The 23,885-nt window shown below is 37.5% G+C and overlaps 1 protein-coding gene across 1 annotated transcript in view; it reads left to right on the top strand.

The window, feature by feature from the left end:
• The window catches only part of KDM4C (lysine demethylase 4C), a 453,452-nt gene extending 431,040 nt beyond the window's left edge, over positions 1-22,412 (top strand). The window contains exons 20-22 of the mRNA XM_073668849.1: positions 7,587-7,706; positions 17,604-17,696; positions 19,220-22,412. Coding sequence (XP_073524950.1) covers positions 7,587-7,706; positions 17,604-17,696; positions 19,220-19,396 — 390 coding nt within the window. The 3' untranslated portion in view covers positions 19,397-22,412. The remainder of the gene's footprint in view (positions 1-7,586; positions 7,707-17,603; positions 17,697-19,219) is intronic.
• The last annotated feature ends 1,473 nt before the right edge of the window (positions 22,413-23,885 follow it).

Raw genomic sequence — 23,885 nt, 5'->3', positions numbered from 1 at the left:
GCAGTGCAGATGGTAGGGTGCTCTAATTGTTACTTAATTGCATATGACAATCTGAATTAAGGGACTCTGGGTTACTAACTTTCAAGGCAATATTTAGGACAGATGTTTGTTTTGTATGTTATAATGTCAACATTTTTGTTGGTTTTTACAAATGCTATAACATTAATATTTTTACCATGGCGGTCAGAAGTATACAAATGAAATTGAAACTTCTATTAAAAGGGCACAAATTCAGCACAGGATGAACACTGGAATGCCTAAAGATCTTTTCTTAACAATTTCCTATGAAGAACTCATGTGAGCCCCAAAACAAATGGTTCCAGAATATTTTGTTCATGGTTCTGATTATTGAATTGTTACTTTATGGATTTCAAATTTTGCGTACCATGATTGTATGTTCATTAAAGAGGACATTTGCTGAGTTCTAGTATGTTAAACTGGCCACATCATGGAATAGTAGCTGCAGCGCTGCATAAATCGTCATTTTATTTTTACTTTCTCATCTCATTGAAGAGATATTAGCTTGCAGAGTTTAAATTCTAATTTCCACTAAAACTAAGGGGGCGTTAGCAGAGATTCTTCTCTGGGTCGTATACTTTTTCCACCACATGATTCTGACCAATCATAAGCAGAGGCCATTATGCAGGGGGAAAAAAAACAACGCTCTCCCAGAGAATGTGAAATATGCAATAACACACAGCCCTGCTCTCCTCACTGATCTCACTACCAGCATCTACTGTGATTAAAAGGGGGGGAGGGAAGTAGAGCAAAGCTGTGTGTCATTTGTTAAAAATAATTTATCTATCTATAATTTATCTATTACACTAGTACGCTATTATCCACTAGCAGGACTCCATTTCACACGTGTTAAACATTTTATGTATAACGTGTACTGTCAATCTCATTTTAATTTAAAACCTACACTGTAGGTACCCAAAAAGTCAACAGAAATTCAGTTGTTTATATCTATACAGAATTGTGCATCTTTAATCGCATGTGCTATAGTGATTCAGTCAATCAGACATGCTGCCAATTACACTGCCTTACTGTCACATTTGTAGGTAGCATTGAGTTAAATTGCAGGTAACATAAAGCTGCTGTTTCCATGCTGTGAAATTGGCCTGTGTATTATTTCTACACAGCAAGCTGTCAACTGCTGTTCTTTCCTGTGCTAGAGAGATCATCTACAATGTGAAACACCATCCATCCCATTATACTGTGCACTATGTTCATTCACTAATTTTCAGCAATTTCCTGATCATAAACCATAAAAGTGATGTAAAAATGCCATTGGCTCATAAATAAAAATGCGTAATTGTAATATATTTACTAAGATGGACACATCAGCAGAGCCACAGGCCACCCCTAAAATTCAAATATTATATTATGCATTCAGACTTTTCAACATATTAAACCTTTGTTGAAAAGTCTGAATTCATAATATAATTATTAAATGTTTAAGATGTGTCAAATTAATAAATATTTGTATTCCCCATGAAATAAAAATTCAAGAGTATTTGTTCTTAGAACTCAACATTGTGCTTTTCCTTTGCTATTCTTCCTGGAAATGTTTAAATACATTGAGAACTGGGTATTACCATTCTCTTAGTCAAAAGGCCATGTCTCACTCGGATACTGTCCAATTATTGCTGATTGTTACAGGCTATGTTGGGACACATGGAATAACACCAAATCGTTAATTTATGCTTTTCTAGAGGAATGATAGGATAAAGAGGTCTGAAAAATAGGCTCTGCATTGTTATTCCCTGGTTCATTTGTAATTGTAAAAGTGCAGTAATAATCAAAATGATTATAATACGTTTGTGAGACCTAGTCCCAGTAAGTTAGTGTAGTGTTAGTGTAGAGAGTACAATTGGGGGAGAAAGGTTGAATTTGATGGACCTAGGTCTTTTTTTCAACCTATGTTACTATGTAGTATAGAAGTACTAGAGGTAATATATTATACCCTTTTAAAAAATAATCTGATGGAGCATGTCACACTATTTTTGTCATATTCATACAGTATCGAACAGAGAAAATTCTTCTTTATAAAACTATAGACATACAGAGCTACAGTATAGCCACATGTTGTGATCTACACTACTTATCCGTTACAGTAATTATCCACAAACTTTTTAAAATGTTCAGTGGTGTTCTTTACCTCCGTTGTGCCATACTGGTTGCTTCTTCGTTATATTTAGTTTGCATTTTTTCAGCATTGGCTGTAACCTGATGTAACATGATCAGTGGTGATCTGCCAGACATAGAATCTGTGCCTGTTACTAAAGTCAGGATAGGCTGTTTTATCCTGTAACTGTGGCTCTTATGGATGCTTGTTACAATAGGAAAAAATAACACAATAAAGGAAAAAATATTGGGTTGGGTGTGGGGTGTTAATTATTTTAAAAAAGACACTATATTGACAAAAGTATTGGGAAATCTACACATTACACCTACGGAAGCTTTTATGACATTCCATCCTAAAGCCATTGGTGTTGATTTGGAGTTGACCCCTCTATTTGCAGCTAAAGCATCTCCACTGTTTTTGAAGGTGGGTCTGTGGGAATTTTATCCCATTCATACAGAAGAGCATTTGTGAGTAAGGATGAGTGGACACGTGGATGTTCTGATTCGTTGGGTTTGACCGAACTTTTGTCCAAAGTTCGGTTCGGGTACCAGAACTTTACCCGAACCCCATAGAAGTCAATGGGGACCCAAATTTTGGTGCTGTAAAATGGTTGTAGTAAGGGATAGGGGTCTCTCTCTCCTCTGAATGCCAGATTCTAAGACGGCTAATGCCAGACTCTAAGATGGACTCTAAGACAGACTGACGCCAGACTAATGCCGAACTTTACAGTTCGGGTTCGCTCATCTTTATTTGTGAGGTCACACACCGATATTGGACAAGAGAGCCTTGCTCGTACTCTCCATTCTAGTTTTTCTCAAATTTGTTCATTAGGGTTGAGGTCAGAGCTCTGTGCGGGCAAGTTGAGTTCTTCCGCACCAAACTCGCCAAACCATGCCTCTATGGACCTTGCTATGTGCACTATAGCACAGCCATGCTGCAACACAAAAGGGCCTTCTCTATGTTCAAAGGATAGAAATGTCCAAAGTGACTTGGAATGCTGATGCATTAATGTTCACATTCACTGTAACTAAGGGGCCTTGACCTACCCCTGAAAAACAACCTCACAGCATTATTCCTCCTCCTTAACCAAATTTTATAGTTGGCACAATGCAGTTAGACAGGTAACTGTCACATGGGCACTGTGCATGGTAGCATGGGAGCTTTTATTGGGCTTCCAAAGACAGGCTTAGTGCTAGCCATGCTACTTGGTCTCCCAGATCTCAGGGGTTACCCTGGCTTTCACTCTTCAAACAGGACCTTTCACCACATTTTTCAGGATGTAATAATAAATATAATATACTTTACACACAAAATGCATTTTATTAAGAATTTTCTACAAACTGACGAAAAAATGTGCATATTGCATATCCACACAATCCTAAAAATGGAAGAATTAATTTGGTGTGTTATTTAGCATGAAACATTTACAGTAAAAAAAAATTCAATAACAATAGATTATTTTTTTTCTATATTTACATCTTAAATGCTCTATAAAAATTACACAGTAGTTTTTAGGTACCCCAAAAGAGCGTTGAAAAATATTATTTATCCCGCATAAAACAAGGTATCATGTAGCTAACTCAGTGAAAAAATATTAAAAGTTATGGCTGCAGAAATGTGCAGAGGCAAAAAAAATGGCTGGTCATTAAGGCCGTTTCACGGCCTAGTCATAAATGGGTGAAGGAGCAGAGCACAAAGTAAAAAATTGCAATTTGGTCTTTTTTTTTGTTTGTTTTTTCATGCAATACTGCAATGCCATTTTCCATTGAAGCCGTTCTAAAAGCATTGTGGTTGATTTTTTTTTATTCTTTTTTTTTTTAAGCTAACAGACTGTTTACTTTTAAAGTAGTAGTTTTGGAAAATAGCCACGAAATTCATATTCCCAGTTACTTAAAACTTTTGTGTGACGAGGTTTCCAGACATCTTAAAGCTTGCATCAATTTATCAAGCAGGGGTTTTTCATTTTCATAAGAAGCATTTTGGAACATAATTGTTTTCATTCATCCAGAAAGCTTGTAGTACATGAAGCTAACATTAAACTGAAGAGACAGCTAGCATTAAGTGCTTTAGGGAGAATGGAATTCCTGATATTTTAGCTTCATCCCCAGGGACTATCTTTTTACTTTAGAGTGCTTAGGTTGAGTCACCTTTGCATCTCTGACCCAACATTTATATTTATTCTATGAGTTTCATACAGGAAAAGCTGACACTATATGACAGTTCTCACACTCTATCACATCCCTTATTTCTACAGCTAGATCTCTGAATCATTACTGATTTTCGCAGTTTAAAGACATGTCACAGATAGGCTCCACAGTTACGCTGAACTGATTATGTAGTAAATCTCTTCACATACCATAACAGTTACCAATAATAAACTGTAAACCCACTTTTAACTAACAGGAAGCAAAAGGTTAGTATTCTCCATACAATTCCAAAATTTTGTGTGGAAGTAATGGGTAAAGCTGGCACATGTTTCATATAACATTTAATTCTTGTAGGAAACGGTATTTCCAATTTTTTTTTTTACTTTTGGGGGGGGGGGTGGAGGTGGGGGGCTGGATGGAGTTGGGGGGTAGTTCACATCTTACAAGAACAGGAAAAAGTTGCCTTTCCCCAGTGGCCACTATTCTGTCGGTTATTTATCTCTCTCAATGATTTCCTATCCACATTGTATGTGGAAGAAACCTTAACAAAGAGATTTGTAATTTTACAGAAACAACACCAGATGTCTACAGAGAGTCAAGAGAAAAACACAACTATTTGTTATGCAAATACAAGACGCAATATGCAGTAGATAGCAATCCTACATTTAGTAAAACCTGCAGCTTTAAAAAAAATGTAAAAAATTCATAAAGGAAATAGAGGGAGATTAATAGTTGTTGAGCTAGGCCTAATGCTACAATGTCATCACAATAAAACAAATTTGTCAAGTGTGTGACTTGAATCGATATGCTTTATGATACAATTATGTTCCCATATCTTTCTCTTCACTCATGTTAGTCTTCTAAATTGTACACTATAGTATGAAGGAATGATATTTCATTTTCTGAAGGATACATAGCATATTATAAGGATATACAGTACCATGTTAGTACAGTCATGGCCAAAAGTATTGAGAATGAGACAAATAGTAATTTTTCCAAAGTTTACTGCTTCATTTTTTGTAATGGCAATTTGCATATACTCCTGAATGTCAGAGTGATCAGCTTAACAGCAATTACTGTACTTGAAAAGTCAATATTTGCCCAGAAAATGAACTTTAACCCCCAAAACACATTTCAACATCATTGCAGTCCTGCCTTAAAAGGAGCAGCTAACATCGTTTTGGTGATTGATCCATTAACACAGGTGTGGGTGTTGATGAGGACAGGGCTGGCGATCAATCAGTCATGATTAAGTAAGAATGACATCACTGGACACTTTAAAAGGAGGCTGGTTCTTGGTATCATTGTTTCTCTTCAGTTAACCATGGTTATCTCTAAAGAAACACGTGCAGCCATCATTGCACTGCACAAAAATGGCCTAACAGAGAAGAGTATCACAGCTACAAAGATTGCACCTCAGTCAACAATCTATTGCATCATCAAGAACTTCAAGGAGAGAGCTTCCATTGTTGTCAAAAAGGCTGCAGGGTGCCCAAGAAAGACCAGCAAGCGCCAGGACCATATCTTAAAACTGTTTCAGCTGCGGGATCGGACTACCAGCAGTGCCGAGCTTGCTCAGGAATGGCAGCAGGCTGGTGTGAGTGCTTCTGCACGCACTGTGAGGCGGAGACTCTTTGAGCAAGTGCTGGTTTCAAGGAGGGCAGCAAAGAAGCCACTTCTCTCCAGAAAAAACATCAGGGACCGACTGATATTCTGCAAAAGGTACAGGGAGTGGACTGCTGAGGACTGGGGCAAAGTCATTTTCTCTGATGAATCCCCTTTTCGATTGTTTGGGACATCTGGAAAACAGCTTATTCGGAGAAGAAGAGGTGAGCGCTACCACCAGTCTTGTCTCATGCCAACTGTAAAGCATCCTGAAACCATTCATGTGTGGGGTTGCTTCTCAGCCAAGGGAATCGGCTCACTCACAGTGTTGCCTAAAAACACAGCCATGAATAAAGAATGGTACCAGAATGTCCTCCAAGAGCAACTTCTCCCAACCGTCCAAGAGCAGTTTGGCACCCAACAATGCCTTTTCCAGCATGATGGAGCACCTTGCCATAAAGCAAAGGTGATAACTAAATGGCTCATGGAACAAAACATAGAGATTTTGGGTCCATGGCCTGGAAACTCCCCAGATCTTAATCCCATTGAGAACTTGTGGTCAATCATCAAGAGACGGGTGGACAAACAAAAACCAACAAATTCTGGCAAAATGCAAGCATTGATTATGCAAGAATGGACTGCTATCAGTCAGGATTTGGTCCAAAAGTTGATTGAGAGCATGCCAGGGAGAATTACAGAGGTCTTGAAGAAAAAGGGGCAACACTGCAAATATTGACTTGCTGCATTAACTCATTCTAATTGTCAATGTAACCTATTGGTACTCATAATATGATTGCAATTATATTTCTGTATGTGATATAAACATCAGACAAACACTAATAAAAACCAGAGGCCAGCAGATCATGTGAAAATATAATTTTGGTGTCATTCTCAAAACTTTTGGCCATGACTGTATATGTAAACTTAGACTATTTTAGACTGCGTACATTTTATAATAATTGCAATTAAGAAGATCTACAAATATAACTATACAGTGGTAATATAGGTAATACAGTTTAAAGCTGATCTGCCTCTAGAACAACCATATCCATCTAATGTCAAACTGATGAAACACTACATTTTGCTTGTTAAAATGTTTCTAAACTCCACCCACCCCTTAAAAATAGATATATTTATGATTTCTTGCCAAATATATAAATCATGTTAAGGGGGTTGTTGAGCAGGCATTCATCAATATTCAGTCTTATTGGAATGACAGACTGGGCAAATTACCATTTACACATATGCAGACTTACTTTTTGTAATCGTGGGGTTTGCAACAAAATGTTATTAAACCCTATTGGAGACTACAGTTTGTACTGAGCATGTGCAAGATTTTAGGAACATGAAGGACAATGTGAATTCAGCTTTGTCAATGAAACTAGCTAGGTGGAAATAGTTTGCAGCCTCAATACTCTTGCACTCGGGTAGTGCATTGCTGGACTCATGAAATGCTGAGTGTTCAGGAAGGATATCATCATTCTGGGATGGGTTTGCAAAGCCTGTTATAATCTATCAAAATATGGATCAATAGGAAATGCATAAGGAGTATGTAAAAATGGAGTAGAACATCAGGCAAAATCCTAGAAACACAAAAGAAAATAAAAAGGTTGCTCCAGTTGACATTAGCATTTCACTCACATTGAATACCTGGTTATCACTTACAAATATTTAGAATGCCCATTGTGTTTTGTTTCCTCTTATAGAGCAGAGACTGTCTCAAGCTTGGTCCACCTGTATTGGGAGCAGACGTCCAGGTAAAATGGCCTGATGGGTTACTTTACGGTGCTAAATATCTGGGATACAATGTTATCTACATGTACAAGGTGAGTGAAGTGTTTTACAAATTTCTATTTTATTCAACATTCAGAATAACTTGCCATATGTTAAGTAGCCATTTGTTGGGATGGTTCATAAGAAAGTTGGGTTTCTTGAGAAAACCTGGGTTCCTGCAGCTTTTAGTAAAGTTCTTTTTCTGGCCCTGGAATTTTTACAAATTTGGTGAGCAGGCTGGTAGTGCGATCTGCCATTCCATCCCTCCCAGTATTTTACTAATCTTCCCAGTGCTCAGATGACATTCCTGAGCTTGTTTTTGGGCTGTGTAAGGCCAGGAAAATGCATTATTTTCTGACAAAAATGGATAATACCAATTTGCTTTAATTATTGAGTTTTTTATGCTCACCTCCTACCTTTCTTTTTCATTTGTTTTTGGTGCATATTTGATACAGCTTTTTTATTTCATTTTTAGTGCTTTAATTAGATAGCATGAAAATTGCAAGTTTGCTTTTGACTTGCTTTTTATATCTTCTGTCAATCTCCTGCATTCCTCAAACCCTTGCCAAGTGTGTGCAGTAGCTACATACCTGCTGAGGGGTTAATTCTTAACATCAGTCATCTGTGGAGTCCATTGATTTCTATGCAGTAGTTATTTACTCCACTCCCTTCTCTCTCCTGTCAGCTTCTGAAGAGATGCAGTTATAAATCACCAGCCGAGCAGCTTTTAGAGCAAGTCTGCTAATCACTGCTCTCAGCCCTTGAGGTTCGAAGCAGTGTGCTTGTTCAAATGTCCTGTTAACTCTGTATATAAATACATTGATAATAGGGCACACAAGCCAGAATAAACCACTATTGGCTGAATGTGTTATAGCAAAACATGTGTTGAGCTTTATAGTTCTACTAAAACTACAGTTGTATTCACCAGAGCAGTCATTCGAAGAAGAGTGCCCATTCTGCTAGCAACCAGCATGTGAGAGAGACTGGAAAGCTGTGAGCTCCTCAAGAGACCACTTTAGATCACCTCTTCAACCCCTTCACGACCTTGCGATTTTCCTTTTTTGTGCTTTCACTTTTTGCTCCCTTTCTTCCCAGAGCCAGAGCTTTTTTACCTTTCCATCAATATAGCCGTATGAAGGCTTGTTTTTTTGCGGGACAAGTTGTACTTTTGAATCACAGGATTCATTTTACCATATAGCGTACTGGAAAACGGGAACAAAATTCCAAGTGTAGTGAAATTGCAAGAAAAAAGTACAATTCCACAATTGTTTTTTGGGTTTTTTATTTACCATGTTCACTATATGCTAAAACTGACCTGGCAATATGATTTCCCAGGTCATTACGAGTACGCAGATACCAAACGTGTAGGTTCTTTTTTATTTAAGTGGTGAAAAAAAATCCGAAATTTGTAGGAAATTTTTTTTTCCTTATGTCGCCAATTTCAGAGCCCCGTAGCGTTTTCAGTTTTCGTGATGTTAGGGCTATGTGATGGCTGACATTTTTATTGATACCATTTTGGAGTAGATACAATGTTTTAATCGCCCGGTGCTGCATTTTATTTTAATGTTGCGGCGACCAAAAAACGTAATTCTGGTGTTTCCCGTTATGCCGTTTACTGATCTGATTAATTTACTTTATATTTTGATTGATCGGACATTTCTGAACCCAGGAATACCAAATATGTGTATTTATTTATTTTTATTTTCAGTGTGGCTAAAGGAGTCATTGGAACTTTTTTTTTTTTTTAAACTTTTCTCTTTACTGGCTTCAGTAGTCCCCTTAGGATACTTAAAGCTGTGATTATCCAATCGTCTGTGCCTCACATAGCAGGGCCGGCATTCATAGCAGATTTACAATGCAGGAACAAGGGGGTCTGACCCCTGGCTGTCATGGCAACCCATCGGCGCCCCCCGATCACATGACAGCGGCACCGATGGGTGGTACTTGTGATGCTTTTCTGCCTGGCGCGTGTTAAATGCTGCGGTCGGTGATTGACGGCGGCATTTACCTGGTTAACAGCCGCGGGTGGATCTCTGTTACAGGCACATGACAGCTGATCAGATCAGCTGTCATTCGCGGGGAAAGATGCAAGAGCCATAAGTTTATTATTTCCATCAACATAGCTGTATGAGGGCATGTTTTATGTGGGAAGAATAAGGGTATGTACACATGTTAAGTATTTGCTGCAGAAATCTCTGCACCATTTCTGCTTCTCTTGGCAGAAAAAACGCTGCTTAAAATAGGCACATGTTTGATGCATTTTTTACTTGCATTTTTGATGCAGGTTTTTCCCCACTCATTAGTATGAGTGAAATCTGCAGCAAAAAAGCTGAAAGAATTGACATCCTGCAGATTTAAATCTGCACCAAATTTGCAAGTCAAAAATAAGCAACGTGTGCATGAGACTTAAGGATTCTCATTCATTTTGCTGGCATCAGGAAACCCTTCAGGCTTTGTGACTAATCTGTGCATAAAAAAAATGCATCAAATCTGCAACTTGTGCACAGGCCCTTAAACTTTTGAATGACCCCATCCATTGTTATCATGAAATGCACTGGAAAGCGGGGAAAAAATTGCAAGTGCAGCGGAAAAAAACGCAATTCCACAATAATTTGGGACTTTTTTTATTTACACCATTTATTTTATTGAAAAAATTACCTAGAAATATGATTCTCTAAGTCAGTATGATTATAGCAATACTAGACATGCATACGTTTTTATTTTTTGTTTATTTACTTGAAAATTCGTAAATTTGTAATAAATAAATAAATACAGTTTGATTGTGTTGCGTTTTTCCGAGAGCCATAACGTAAACCTACGTCATATTTGTGCCCCTGCCTTTCCCCTCACATGACAGCTGATTTAATTAGCCATCACATGCCCTAACAGGCTATTAACCTGTTAAATCCCGCTGTCAATCTCTTACAGCAGCATTTAACATGCATCGGCAGGGTCGCTCATCATTCCACACTCCCATCGGTGTGATCGCAGGGCGCCGATGGGTTGTCATGAGAGCTGCTGAAGGACCCCCGTGCCTGTCATTACGATACGATCCTCCTGTGAAAGCCAGCCTGTAGATGGAGATTGTGGTTTTTCCCATACGTAGAAGTGCTAATCAAATGATCGCAGCTTCAAGTCCCCTAAGGGGACTAACAAATATAGTAAAAATTAAAAAATAAAGATTTAAAAATATGAAGACAATGAAAAATACACTAGTTCAAATCATCCCCTTTTGCCACATTAAAAATAAAACTATTACAAATAATACACATTTGGTATCGCTGTGTTCGTAAAAGTCCAATCTATCAAAATATTAAATAAATTAATCAAATCGGTAATTGGCGTAATGAGAAAAAAAAAATCAAAACCCCAGAATTATGTTTTCTGGCCCCCTCCACACTGCAGTAAAATGCAATAAGAGGCTATCAAAACCTTTTATCTATCGCCAATCAGTATCAGTAAAGATGTCAGCTGATGACGCAAAAAATATGCCCTTACACAGCCCCATATCCCGAAAAATGAAAACGGGTCTCGGAAAATGGCTACAAAAGCAAACACATTTTTTTCTTACAAATTTCTTTTCATCACTTAGATCAAAAAGAAACTATACATGTTTGGTATCTGCGTACTCGTACTGACCTGGAGAATCATTTTGCCAGGTCAGTGTTACCATAGAGTGAACATTGTAAATAAAAAACAATTATTTAATTGCACTTTTTTTTTTGCAATTTCAATGCACTTGGAATTTTTTCCTGGTTTCCAGTACACTATGTGGTAAAATGAATGTTGTGATTCAAAAGTACAACTGGTCCCTCAAAAAAATGGGAAATGGCCACAGCGTGAAAGGGTTAATTTTATATTTTGACAGGTCAGACTTTTACAAATGTAGCAGTACTACATGTGTATTTTTTTAAAAATATGAATTTTTAATTGGGATTGGTGGGGTGAGTTGAAATTTGTTTTTTATTTTTTCTTATTTATTAAAACTTTTTTTTTCCCTTTTTATTGTATTTTGTGGTACCCTTAGGGGGGACTTGAATCTGCAATCATCTGATCGCTTGTGCTATATAACACAGTGCAGTGTATATGGCAAAAATCATAGTCTCTTATGGACACTTGCTATGGGCTGGCTTTCTCCGGAGTACCGCCATGACAGGCATGGGGTCTTCAGCAGACCCCTGTCTATCATAGCAACCTGGTTAGAACAGGGCCCCCCCACCAGGGATGCTCCCTATAAATGCCGTGGTCATAGATTGACAGTGATATTTAACAGGTTAACAACCTTGGGCCAAGCTGTGCTCAAAACACTGCTATTGGAGGCTTTTGATTGCCATCGTCTGCCGCCAAAGATGCATGCTCAGTTCCTGTGCCCACATGAAAGTCATGGAGTAGACATATAACGCACCAATTCGTCATTTGTTGGTAAGAGGTTAAACTACTGGGCATGAGTTTTCAAGAAATCACATCCACTTTGCTTGAACTGTTAAATGCAGCAGATTTTCTGCGGAAAAAAATGCTTTGGAAATAACCCAGCAATTACGTTTAGTGGGAACATGGCGGAAAGGTGACCAACAGGTTTAAATAAAATCCTGCAGTCTTTGGCCACCTCTGGTAGACAGCCTTTTACAATGGCCATACAAATGAACAGCTCTTTTATCTGTAAAATCATGTGGCTGTTTAACAATCAAAGAAATAATTCAGTGGCTGCATGCATGTCTTTAGGAGTTTACTGCCTGGCCACAAGAAAAATCAAACTACAGAGAAATTCTGCTGAGGAACTGGAGAAAAGCTCTACATTTGTGGCTTTTCTCTTCTGATTTTGTTGTAAAATAGCTGCAGATTTCACTTTTTGAGCTGCAATCAGTGGAAATTAATGAAAATCCATGGCATCCCCGCGACAGATAGGACATGCTGTGGAGTTGAAAATCCACCGCCTGCTTAGAACTTGCTGCAGAATGTTTTGGCCTTTATAAACTGGAATGTGAGATGGTTGCAGAGGAAACTTTTGGAAACTATCCTCTCTGCACAGAATATAGTTTTGACACATTTTACTATTTTCTACACATTGTTGGATTATTTTTCTTATTCTCTGCAAAAAAAAGTTCATGTTAGATTAAATTTGAATTTAGACAGGAGGAAGCATCTTATGTTTTAGAAATGAGCATTTTAGAGCGGAGTGTTGTAGACATTGGTTTAGTTTAACGGTATCTCAAGGCATGTCACTCAGGTTGTCTTCACCCTTTACACGTAGACAGTCTGTAAAGAGCTGAAAGCTATTCAATTAATTTTTGCTAGCAGTTGAATCAGAAGCAAACATGAGAAAGAAATTAAATAAAGAATAAAAAAAGTTGATGGATGGGTAGCGCAAAGGTTTTAGCTGTAGCTGCATTAATATGTGGCACTTTAAATACTGATAATACATTGCAGGTTATCTTTAAGACAGACTGTATGGTTAATGGAAATTCCCGAGGCAGAAAACACAGACATTTAGAGTCCCATTTTAGTTCCAGCTACTTATATGCTGAGTTAAACTTAGGAGGCCCCCGCAGAGTTGGCTTCTGACTACAGACCTCATGCTTCCTTCTATTCTGTGACTAAATACTTCATTATTTCAAGGAATTAAGGTAGTTTTATGAAATTTGCTCAGTGTTGAAAGATTTTGAGATGCTATTGGTCTGTTCTTGCTTATAATTATAAATTTCTTTAGAAATAAAGATAATTTTTTCTTTAGTGATGCAACAATGCCAGGATGATAGATTTAATGGAAACAATTGTGGCTGTAAAGTACAAAAGACTAAATATGCCTGTAATGTTGACTATCACATTTTGAAGTTTGATTTGCCATGGATTTGCACAAAAACGTCTCTCTTCACACTGTGCGAATCCATACTTTGGCTTTTTTGTGCCAACTTTGGCCTGGCACATATACAATTGTCCAAATTGACAAAAAATGTTACCAACATATCCACTATAATGATATTTATTCGCTAGAAGTCTTTGTTTCACTGATGAATCTGGATTACCATTGAAACAAGTATTGCATACACACCACTATTGCAGCAATAGGAGAATTGGGGAACGGTGATCTCCGTTAGACAGCAAAATTGAGACTTTAGTCCACCAGTTAAATTTCAATAATGTAGTTAGTTTTGGGTATGTCACATTATTAATTTTAAATAATGCCTAATAAAAGTGAGGAATGTATACGCACCTTGTAATTGTACAACTCTTACCTTGCACTTTCTTTTTGCCGCAACGTGGATTTCAAATTCACATGGAAAACATTGACAACCTTGTTATTTGAAGGGCAAGGCATATTTCATGTAAATTTTGATGTGGAATATACGCCCAAAATCTGAGTGGGGAAAAAAAAAAAAGTCATGTAAACATACCCAAAATTGGGTTTATCCATTTTCATGCAAACCATATATGCCATTAATTTTATAGAAATCTGGTGAACAGTGGTGGGCTTTTTTTTTTTTCTTTTTTTTTTTTAAACTTTCAGAGGCCTGAATGGAGACAGCCACACACATCTTGGCCACTTCTCCATTCATTCTCTATCCAGATGCTCCAGGCATCTGTTTCTCCAGAAAATCCATAACTTTTTCAATGAGCTCCCTTAAGACTGCACTGCATTTTGGAAGCTCAAGTTGCCTAAAGAGGATTAGTGCTGAAACTTAGCTAGCTGCATAGGCCAAAGCATAGCTGTTTTTTGAACTGTGTATGTTGCTGGGGCTGTGAAGATTTTTATACATTTTTTTTTGTGCAATCAGTGAATGTTTTTCCCAATGTACTCACTGGCTTTAAAAATAGAATTTGCTTAAATTAGTTAAAAATATCTATTTAAAAATTACCAATAATATTCTAATGGGAACCAGTTTGTGTAATTCAAATTATTGTTTTGTTGCTCTTAGTTCATTTCACTTTGCCCTGTGCATCTGTGATACATGTACAATATGTTCCGAGCTATGAAACTGTGAAGATGCGACAATGTATTTAACAGTTTTCTATGACTAGAATATCAATCAGCTCATTGATGAACAGAGGTGGGATTCGGCCCCCACCAATGACCTACTCTAAGATAGGCAATTGATGATCTAGTTCTCAAAATCATCTTTAAAGGGGTTATCCAGTGAAAAAAGATTTTCACCTATCCATAGGATAGGTGATTAGTTATACAGTGGTGGCCAAAAGTATTGGCACCCCTGCAATTCTGTCAGATAATACTCAGTTTCTTCCTGAAAATGATTGCAATCACAAATTCTTTGGTATTATTATCTTCATTTAATTTGTCTTCAATGAAAAAACACAAAAAGAATTGTCCTAAAGCCAAATTGGATACAATTCCACACCAAACCTAAAAAAGGGGGTGGACAAAAGTATTGGCACTGTTTGAAAAATCATGTGATGCTTCTCTAATTCGTGTAATTAACAGCACCTGTAACTTACCTGTGGCACCTAACAGGTGTTGGCAATAACTAAATCACACTTGCAGCCAGTTAACATGGATTGAAGTTGACTCAACCTCTGTCCTGTGTCCTTGTGTGTACCACATTGAGCATGGAGAAAAGAAAGAAGACCAAAGAACTGTCTGAGGACTTGAGAAACCAAATTGTGAGGAAGCATGAGCAATCTCAAGGCTACAAGTCCATCTCCAAAGACCTGAATGTTCCTGTGTCTTCCGTGCGCAGTGTCATCAAGAAGTTTAAAGCCCATGGCACTGTGGCTAACCTCCCTAGATGTGGACGGAAAAGAAAAATTGACGAGAGATTTCAACGCAAGATTGTGCGGATGGTGGATAGAGAACCTCGACTAACATCCAAACAAGTTCAAGCTGCCCTGCAGTCCGAGGGTACAACAGTGTCAACCCATACTATCCGTCGGCGTCTGAATGAAAAGGGACTGTATGGTAGGATACCCAGGAAGACCCCACTTCTTACCCCGAGACATAAAAAAGCCAGGCTGGAGTTTGCCAAAACTTACCTGAGAGAGCCTAAAACGTTTTGGAAGAATGTTCTCTGGTCAGATGAGACAAAAGTAGAGCTTTTTGGGAAAAAGCATCAACATAGAGTGTACAGGGAGCAAAGAAAAGAACACGGTCCCTACAGTCAAACATGGCGGAGGTTCCCTGATGTTTTGGGGTTGCTTTGCTGCCTCTGGCACTGGACTGCTTGACCGTGTGCATGGCATTATGAAGTCTGAAGACTACCAACAAATTTTGCAGCAAAATGTAGGGCCCAGTGTGAGAAAGCTGGGTCTCCCTCAGAGGTCATGGGTCTTCCAGCAGGACAATGACCCAAAACACACTTCCAAAAGCACTATAAAATGGTTTGAGAGAAAGCACTGGAGACTTCTAAGGTGGCCAGACCTAAATCCCATAGAAGAGATCTCAAAATGGCAGTTTGGAGAAGGCACCCTTCAAATATCAGGGACCTGGAGCAGTTTGCCAAAGAAGAATGGTCTACAATTCCAGCAGAGCATTGTAAGAAACTCATTGATGGTTACCGGAAGCGGTTCGCAGTTATTTTGGCTAAAGGTTGTGCAACCAAGTATTAGGCTGAGGGTGCCAATACTTTTGTCTGGCCCATTTTTGGAGTTTTGTGTGAAATGATCAATGATTTGATTTTTGCTTCATTCTCTTTTGTGTTTTTTCCTTGCGAGCAAATTAAGTGAAGATAATAAGACCAAAGAATTTGTGATTGCAATCATTTTCAGGAAGAAACTGAGTATTCTCTGACAGAATTGCAGGGGTGCCAATACTTTTGGCCACCACTGTAGGTCAGTGGGGGTCTGTCCTTCGGGACCCAATGGTTGCCATAATGGGGTATTTTTATCCCTGTTAGAAAGGAGCGTCATTGCGCATTCTTGACTACTGTTCCATTCATTCTCTGAGGGCTAAAGGAGAAAAGAGTGCAGTGGTCGACAGCCTCATAGAGGATGGATGAAGCGGCGGTCAGGTATGCACGTTGCTGCTCGATTTTAATGACAATAAAAGTGTTTCGTTCTGGCAAGCAGTTGGAGTCCCAGCGATCAGATTTCCCCCCCACCCACAAAAAGTAAAATCTGTGTGATCACCAGGCCACATCTTTAAGCCTATATAAGGATGACTGTAGTGTTCTGTAGATCTGGCTTCTCAAAAATTCTCTATGGGGGGCCTCATGAAATAAATCAGTGAAATGCCCGAAACTCACCAGACACATCAAAACCTGGGCCTTACCAGCTGCAATGAAAATCCATCCTGAAATTTAAAATGGCTCTCCATTTTCTTTTTAAGTGCAAAAAGAGTCAATTGAGTTGCCAAGCTAAATTTTGCTGCAACCATATAATGAACTGTGCAGCATTTAATCACTTATATAAGCACTGCTTCCCCTGCAAGATCAGTGATGACTAAACAGTAGATCCACCCATGGAGAACAAATCTGCAATCTGAACTTGATGTCCAGCCACCAGAAGTGGGGAAAAAAAGTATCATCTAGAGTTCATGTTTTACTGTTGTGAGTCTGTGAGGAGCCACATGACCATTTATGAAGAAGGCATGGCTGTAGAACAAGTGCAGCAAGTAACTGTGGCTGTTATCACAACTATGGGAATTTAAAAAACATGCAGAACTTTGCTGAAGCTTTCTCTGCATTGTAAATGAGACGGTCTATAGTTTCCCCTGAAAGTATATCACTTGGTAAAATGATTTGGTCACTATGCACCAAGATATTCTAGATTTCCAACTAGCAATTGATCATTCATAATGGTCTGATGTTCTGTAAAAAAAAAACAGAAGCCATCCTGGTCTTCATATGATTTACAAACTGTATTTTACTTATATTTTGCCAATGATAATGATTGTATTGATTCTGGAATCCTGTGGGTTTTTTGTTTTCTGGCCACATTTTTGTACTTTTTGGCAAAATAGTTGCTTATCACCTCAGTTCGAATGTTTTTTCTTCCCCCTATAGGTTGAATTTGAGGATGGGTCACAAATTGTCACAAAGAGAGAAGATATTTACACAATGGATGAAGAACTTCCTAAGAAGATCAAATCACGTTATGTAAGGCATCTAATAGTTTGCATTTATTTTAGCTTTTGTTTTTTGTTGTATATGATATGATACGTTTAAAGAGAATCTGCCTCCACATTTGACCTATCTAACCTATTATTATGGGCATACAAGTTATAGAATGCTGAAAAAAAGTCCTACCTGTATACCTCATATCAGATGAGTTGTTGAGAAATCATCTTTTATCACTTTGTATAAATGACCTCTTTCAGGTTCTGGGGAGGATGTTCCCTGGAAGATAACTCCGCCTCCAGAGATTATTTTACATGAAGGGGGAGTTACCAGTGTGATATGTGATGGCCGCTCTCTGCTCTCCTGATCTCACTGCAGAGCTGTGAATGATCATACCTGACACATCTGCAGGTTCCTCTCAGCTTCATCTTCCATCTCACAGGCAGACAATGTGGCAATATTGTTACAATACAGAAGAGCTCAGTGAGCTTCAAAAATATGTTTGCAAGAAGGCAAAGACCATTTCTCCTGTTCTGTGTTAGTTACTTGTCTCACACTGGTAACTCCCCCTACATGTAAAATAAGCTCTGGAGGCAGAGTTATCTTCCAGGCAGAATCCGTCCCATAGCCTGGAAGAGGTCATTTACATATAAAAAAATTATGAATTTCTCTGGAATAAGACATCAGGTCACAGAGATCTGTTAAATAATCTGTGACCTGATTATCATTTTATTCCGCCTCCTATGACCTGCATGCCCATATATACAGTTAGGTCCATATATATTTGGACAGAGACAACATTTTTCTAATTTTGGTTCTAGACATTACCACAATGAATTGTGCTAACAAAGGGTTTTCAACCAAGTACTAGAAATGAACATTTTATTTACAATTAATTAATCTGTCCAATTACTTTTGGTCCCTTTAAAAACAGGGTGGCACATGTTAAGGAGCTGAAACTCCTAAACTCTTCATCCAATTTTAATGTGGATACCCTCAAATGAAAGCTGAAAGTCTGAACTTCAACTGAATCTGAATTGTTTTGTTTAAAATTCATTGTGGTAATGTCTAGAACCAAAATTAGAAACATTTTGTCTCTGTCCAAACATATATGGACCTAACTGTACGTCTTAGGAGGGTTGATCCTACCGACAGATTCCCTTTAAATGGTCATGGTAGAAATGAAATGGCATACGCTAATTGTGTAAAAATATACAAAAATACCCCAGAGGCTGGAAAACGCCTGTTCTTTAAAATTTCACATCCAAAGTTGACACATGATGGATCATCAAGAGGGGGAATGTATCTTACTAACTCTTGAAGTGCACAGCGTACCTTCAAACAGAAGGCATTTACATGCCTGCAATGGTTTTTTTTTTATATTGGTAACCAACTGCACCCAGGAAACCGCATAGCGGTTGTCCAGTCTGTTTTTTAAATCGGTTATTTACTTTACTTACTGAGGAGCCTGTTTTTTCTAGAGAAAAATATCAGGGCATTGTATTGTTGGGAAGATATCAGGCTTATGTGGTTTTATACATTTATTTTTTATATTCTTTCAGTCCAAAGCATCGGACATGAAATTTGAAGATGCGTTTTATGGTGAAGAAGTCATTAAAGGTGACAGAAAAAGACAGAGAGTGTTGAATGTGAAGTTCAAGAATGAATATGTTGATGATCCTGGATATCGCTCATTTCTCAAGAGTTCATTCCAAAAGAAGACCCACAAGGGACAGTAGTCGACTGACTTAACATACAGCTCAACAGACCCAAGTGTGGAAACGATTTGTTACTGTATTTGCACTACACTCAAAAAGAAACATGTTGGATTAAGAAGGCATTCAGGTTCAATCCACTTATCGCAATTTCTGTCCAAAAGGAACATCTGCACACTTGGAAATCATTGACATTATGCCATGTATTCGATATATGCCCACAGTTAAACACTTCTTAATCCAATGTCTGAGATATTAAGGGAAAATCTTCATAGATTTATTGAGAGCCAACAAAACCGCAAGCTCCTAAAGTATAATCATGCCTTTACCATCCTTACTCTTTTAGTTAATTTTTTTTGAGACATCTACAGGAAGTTTGCATGTTAATATCGGTGGCACGATGAACCCACCTGGAAGCGTCATGTATACAGACATTGTACTGTGTACCCTTCTGATCCAAACTACTAGCGCTATAGTAATAGTCATTTGTTATTGCATGCATTAACTGTTTAATAGTTGTCCTTGTGGCCCATATTACAACCCTTTCTGTGTTTGATGAAATGACGTGGAAACAATCTAGTCACTCAGGGCTGCATGTTGTCTGGATATAAATATGGATGGTCTACAACAAAACTTTATAGATGGGCTGTCTTACCAGCATTTATTATTAAAACAAACTTCATAATGGTCATCAGAATATTTAAGGGTCAATATTTTGATTTAATGTACATATTCCATATGTATGGTTGTGACACAAGGTTAAAACGCCTCTGTGCAGTGATTTTTGTCTATGAGGAGACAGATCCCCAGGCTTGAGTGAGGCGGTTCACCTACAGTGCCCTTTTCCAATATGCACTCCACATATTTTAAGTTAGTTTTGTGAAGCAATAAGCAGTGGTTTCTCTGACAAATAGAGAAATTCTTGTCTTTGTAATATGCTTATTATCACTGTTCTACTTCTGGTTTTACAGAGATTTGTTGCGCAACCGATTCATTTGTATATATCCAATTTCAGAAACTGAACGGAGAAAATTGTTAAGGAGTCTTATTATTAAAATGTCTCTCATATTTGTTTATTGCGTAATAGTTTTTCTGCCGGGGATGGTATTGACTGCACATTATGTCATCTTCCATTTAGCCACTTACGACAAGTTTTCATTTAGATTGGCTTTTTTGTTTCTAATGAAATCTGCTTCACATTGTCTTCCTTACTCAGGAATGGTCGCTGGTTCTTTGGCAAATTAGACTAAATGATGTTCATACTGATTGTATGATTTCCATTGTGTTTTGTGAGGCATTTGGCAACATAAACTGGCTTAATACTAAAAGGGAAAATTGCCCAGGTGATCAGAAAATGTTAAGCAAGCCGTACGTCTTTAAAATGTGTCATGTAGTCGAAAAGTACTTGAAACGGCAACAGTTTACTGGGAACTCACAGTGAATAAAAATGATTATTCATAAGAAGTCAAGGCAAGCTTAGTCAGTTGACTGGGTATGAGCCAGTTGTGGCTGCATAAGCATAGGTTCACACCTGGCGTTTTTTCCTGCAGCCAAAACCTTAAACTCTTAGCAGCAAAAATACTGCTTAAAAAACACTGCAAATAGCTATGTTCGAGGTGAAAACGCTGCAAAAATGCTGAAAGAATTGACATACTGCAGATTTTCAATCGCGCTGCAATGTTCAAAGTCAGTCAGGAAAAACAAGCGTATGAATGAGATTTCTAGAATCGCTGGTACCTACTGTACTGTTAAATGCAGCTTCTTTTCTGCAGCAAAAAGCTGCAAAAATGCCACATGTAAACATAGCCTCATAATTTGGTCATCAAATGAATCCTATTTTTTGTAGGTGGCAGCACTACAAAGTTAAAAATCATTTGTTTTCCTTCTGTGGAAATAAACTAATTACAAAAAATTGGGTTCTGAAAAAGACCAAATATTTCACAGATTTAAAGAAACGTAAAGTAGCGAGATTGTGAGTGAGTATGGATTTTTTTTCCAATTACTCTTTACCACTGGTTATTATTTTATAGTAATGATTTAATTACTTTTTTTTGTTGCCCTATGTAAGGTATTCCTTTCTTTTTTACCCATAAACTATGAATTTGATGTCTTGTAAAAAAATGTATTTATTTTTTCATTAAACAGGCTGTGCGAAATACAGTGGATTTTTTTTTCAGGATGATTGAACAATTTTACAAATCATATATAAAAGGAGAATATATTTCCCTAGTCATGCTAGTAAGTATGTAGGTAATATTTTCGTTAGGTTTTTTTTTTTTGAGGGGGGGGTGTTGACGGAGAATGAAAGGGCTGTAATCTTCATCTTAATGACTTCTTTACCTGTCTTTCCAAACGCAATAATACACTTTCAAAACAAGTGTAGCCAGAATTATTATGCCAAGTGCCATCAAAATATTTGCATGACTTGTACAACTGTATGCAAATGTGCCATAAAAATCTACTTTCTAAATATCCAAGAATTTCATGTGAAAATGGTATTGCTGGAACTAGTAAAATGCTCAAAACCGTACAAGCACAACAATTAGTTTAGATCCCCCCCCCCACCCCATTAACATTTATTTTCTTTTTATTATTTATGTAGCATTTCTGTAATTATATAAATTACATTTTTTTGGCTTTCAGTCCATAATTAGGTGTCTGCACAAGAACATTTTTTGTCCAAGAAATGTTTTGGTATTTCTTTAATTATAAAATGTGTATAGAACCCCCCTCTCAATTTATAATAATGTTGGAAAAGAGTTTATGTAATAATATATTGATGCTTTTTCTTTCTTCTTTGTTTTTTTGTAATTTAAATAGTATTTATGATTATAAAATGAGTTGAAAGGTTTTCTTTTGTTATGTTTGAGTGTTTAGGTTAGGTTCTAAAATGCACCATTAAAAGAATAAATCTGCAGTTAGTAGTTATTAGTAGTTTTGTTAGGAAATACAAATGGTTAAGAATGTGTCTTGAATATTTTCATTGCATTGAACTGACATGCTCAGTTTAAGGACACAAAGTTCTTACTGGCGTTGTAACCTTTTTTTCTACGAGAGAATAAATAATTTTACTATTTTGATCTTGTCACTTCATATTTTTTTAATATTGATATTGTCCATAATAACTTGCCCTATTTATCTAATCCGAACCAGTATGTACTGTGTGAAAAATTACAACTGAATATGACTACTAACGATCAAGACGAAGGCGAGAAATACGGAATGGCCATTGGAAGTACAAATAATGACTGTCCATTAACAAGAATCTATGAAGCTAAAACAATGTTTTCTTGACAAAAGTAAATCTAATTCATTTGTTGGTGAATTTTGTGGAGTAACATAAAATGTTTTTTGCGGTATGGTTACTATAGTGCTTAACAACCCACATATTTTAGACTTGAAGGAATTGGTAGTCTTCATTATTTTTCAATCTCACAGTCCAAGAGCCACAACTTGATTCTTCCAGTGCCGTGAAAGGGCTGAGTGCATCAAAGGTGCACATGCTCAACCTCTACTCCATTCATTGTCTAGTAAGGGACTGACCGAGAAAACAAAGTACAATGCTTGGCTGTTTCCAACAGTCTCCTCGACAATGAATGGAGCAAAGGTTGAGCATGTGCACTCCATTCAGACAGGGCTGTGCAGAGCATGGTCTTCTAGTTTGCTGGTGGTCCCAGCTGGACCCCCAGCTTTCAGTGCTATCACCTACTCTATCAGTAGGGAATAGCTTTCAATTGTGGGAATATCATTTAAACCAAAAAAAAATAACTTGTTTATGTATGTACCTTGTGGTTATATATGGGTACATGTACACAAGAATTCATGATGTGCTTAAATATCTTAAATACACAACACACATTCTTTTATAATTACTGTGATAAAGAGTTTCTTTCTTTGATAAAATCAGACATTTTTATTCATGAACATAGTTTTCAGTTGGACTAAAGCAAATGTTTTGTAAGCCCCCGGCAAAGTTAATAGCTGAATGACCAGACTGCTGAAGCCTTTTTCCCCTGACACCACAATTGTAGTTTTAATTTCTTTGTGTTATATTGGCTGCTTTTTTGTACCATGAAATCACTTAAAGTCCCTATCGTCTCTAAAAGTTGCTTAGCTGTGACAATTGTAATGTACTTCTAATTGAACTCAGAAGGAGTTGCACGGTATGTTTAAAAACACTAGCAGCAGTTTGACTGATAAGCTGGATGCCTGCCACTTATCATTTGCTATCTGTGCAGAATACGGCACAGACCTTTTCTACTTAGCTTTTCCACCCATGCAGAAAAAAATACAGCAGAGTGGTATCCTTCCTGCTGCTGTTTGAAATGTGCTCATTTTTTTTTTGTTTTACTCTTGAAATTTGGAAATATTATTACCAATGGTATGTGCCACAAATGTAACCTTCTACACTGTACAATGTATTCTGGTTTAAAGAATCACTGAACTACAAAGCTGAATTTGTTAGAACTAAGCTATAAAGATAAAAAACAGTTGAATGTACCAGACAATAAGA

The sequence above is a fragment of the Phyllobates terribilis genome, unplaced genomic scaffold, assembly GCF_046119375.1.
Source record: "Phyllobates terribilis strain yellow unplaced genomic scaffold, ASM4611937v1 Scaffold_1__5_contigs__length_1240528914, whole genome shotgun sequence".
Lineage (NCBI taxonomy): Eukaryota > Metazoa > Chordata > Amphibia > Anura > Dendrobatidae > Phyllobates > Phyllobates terribilis.
Note: the sequence above shows the minus strand (reverse complement) of the source record. Positions and strands in the feature narration are given on the sequence as shown.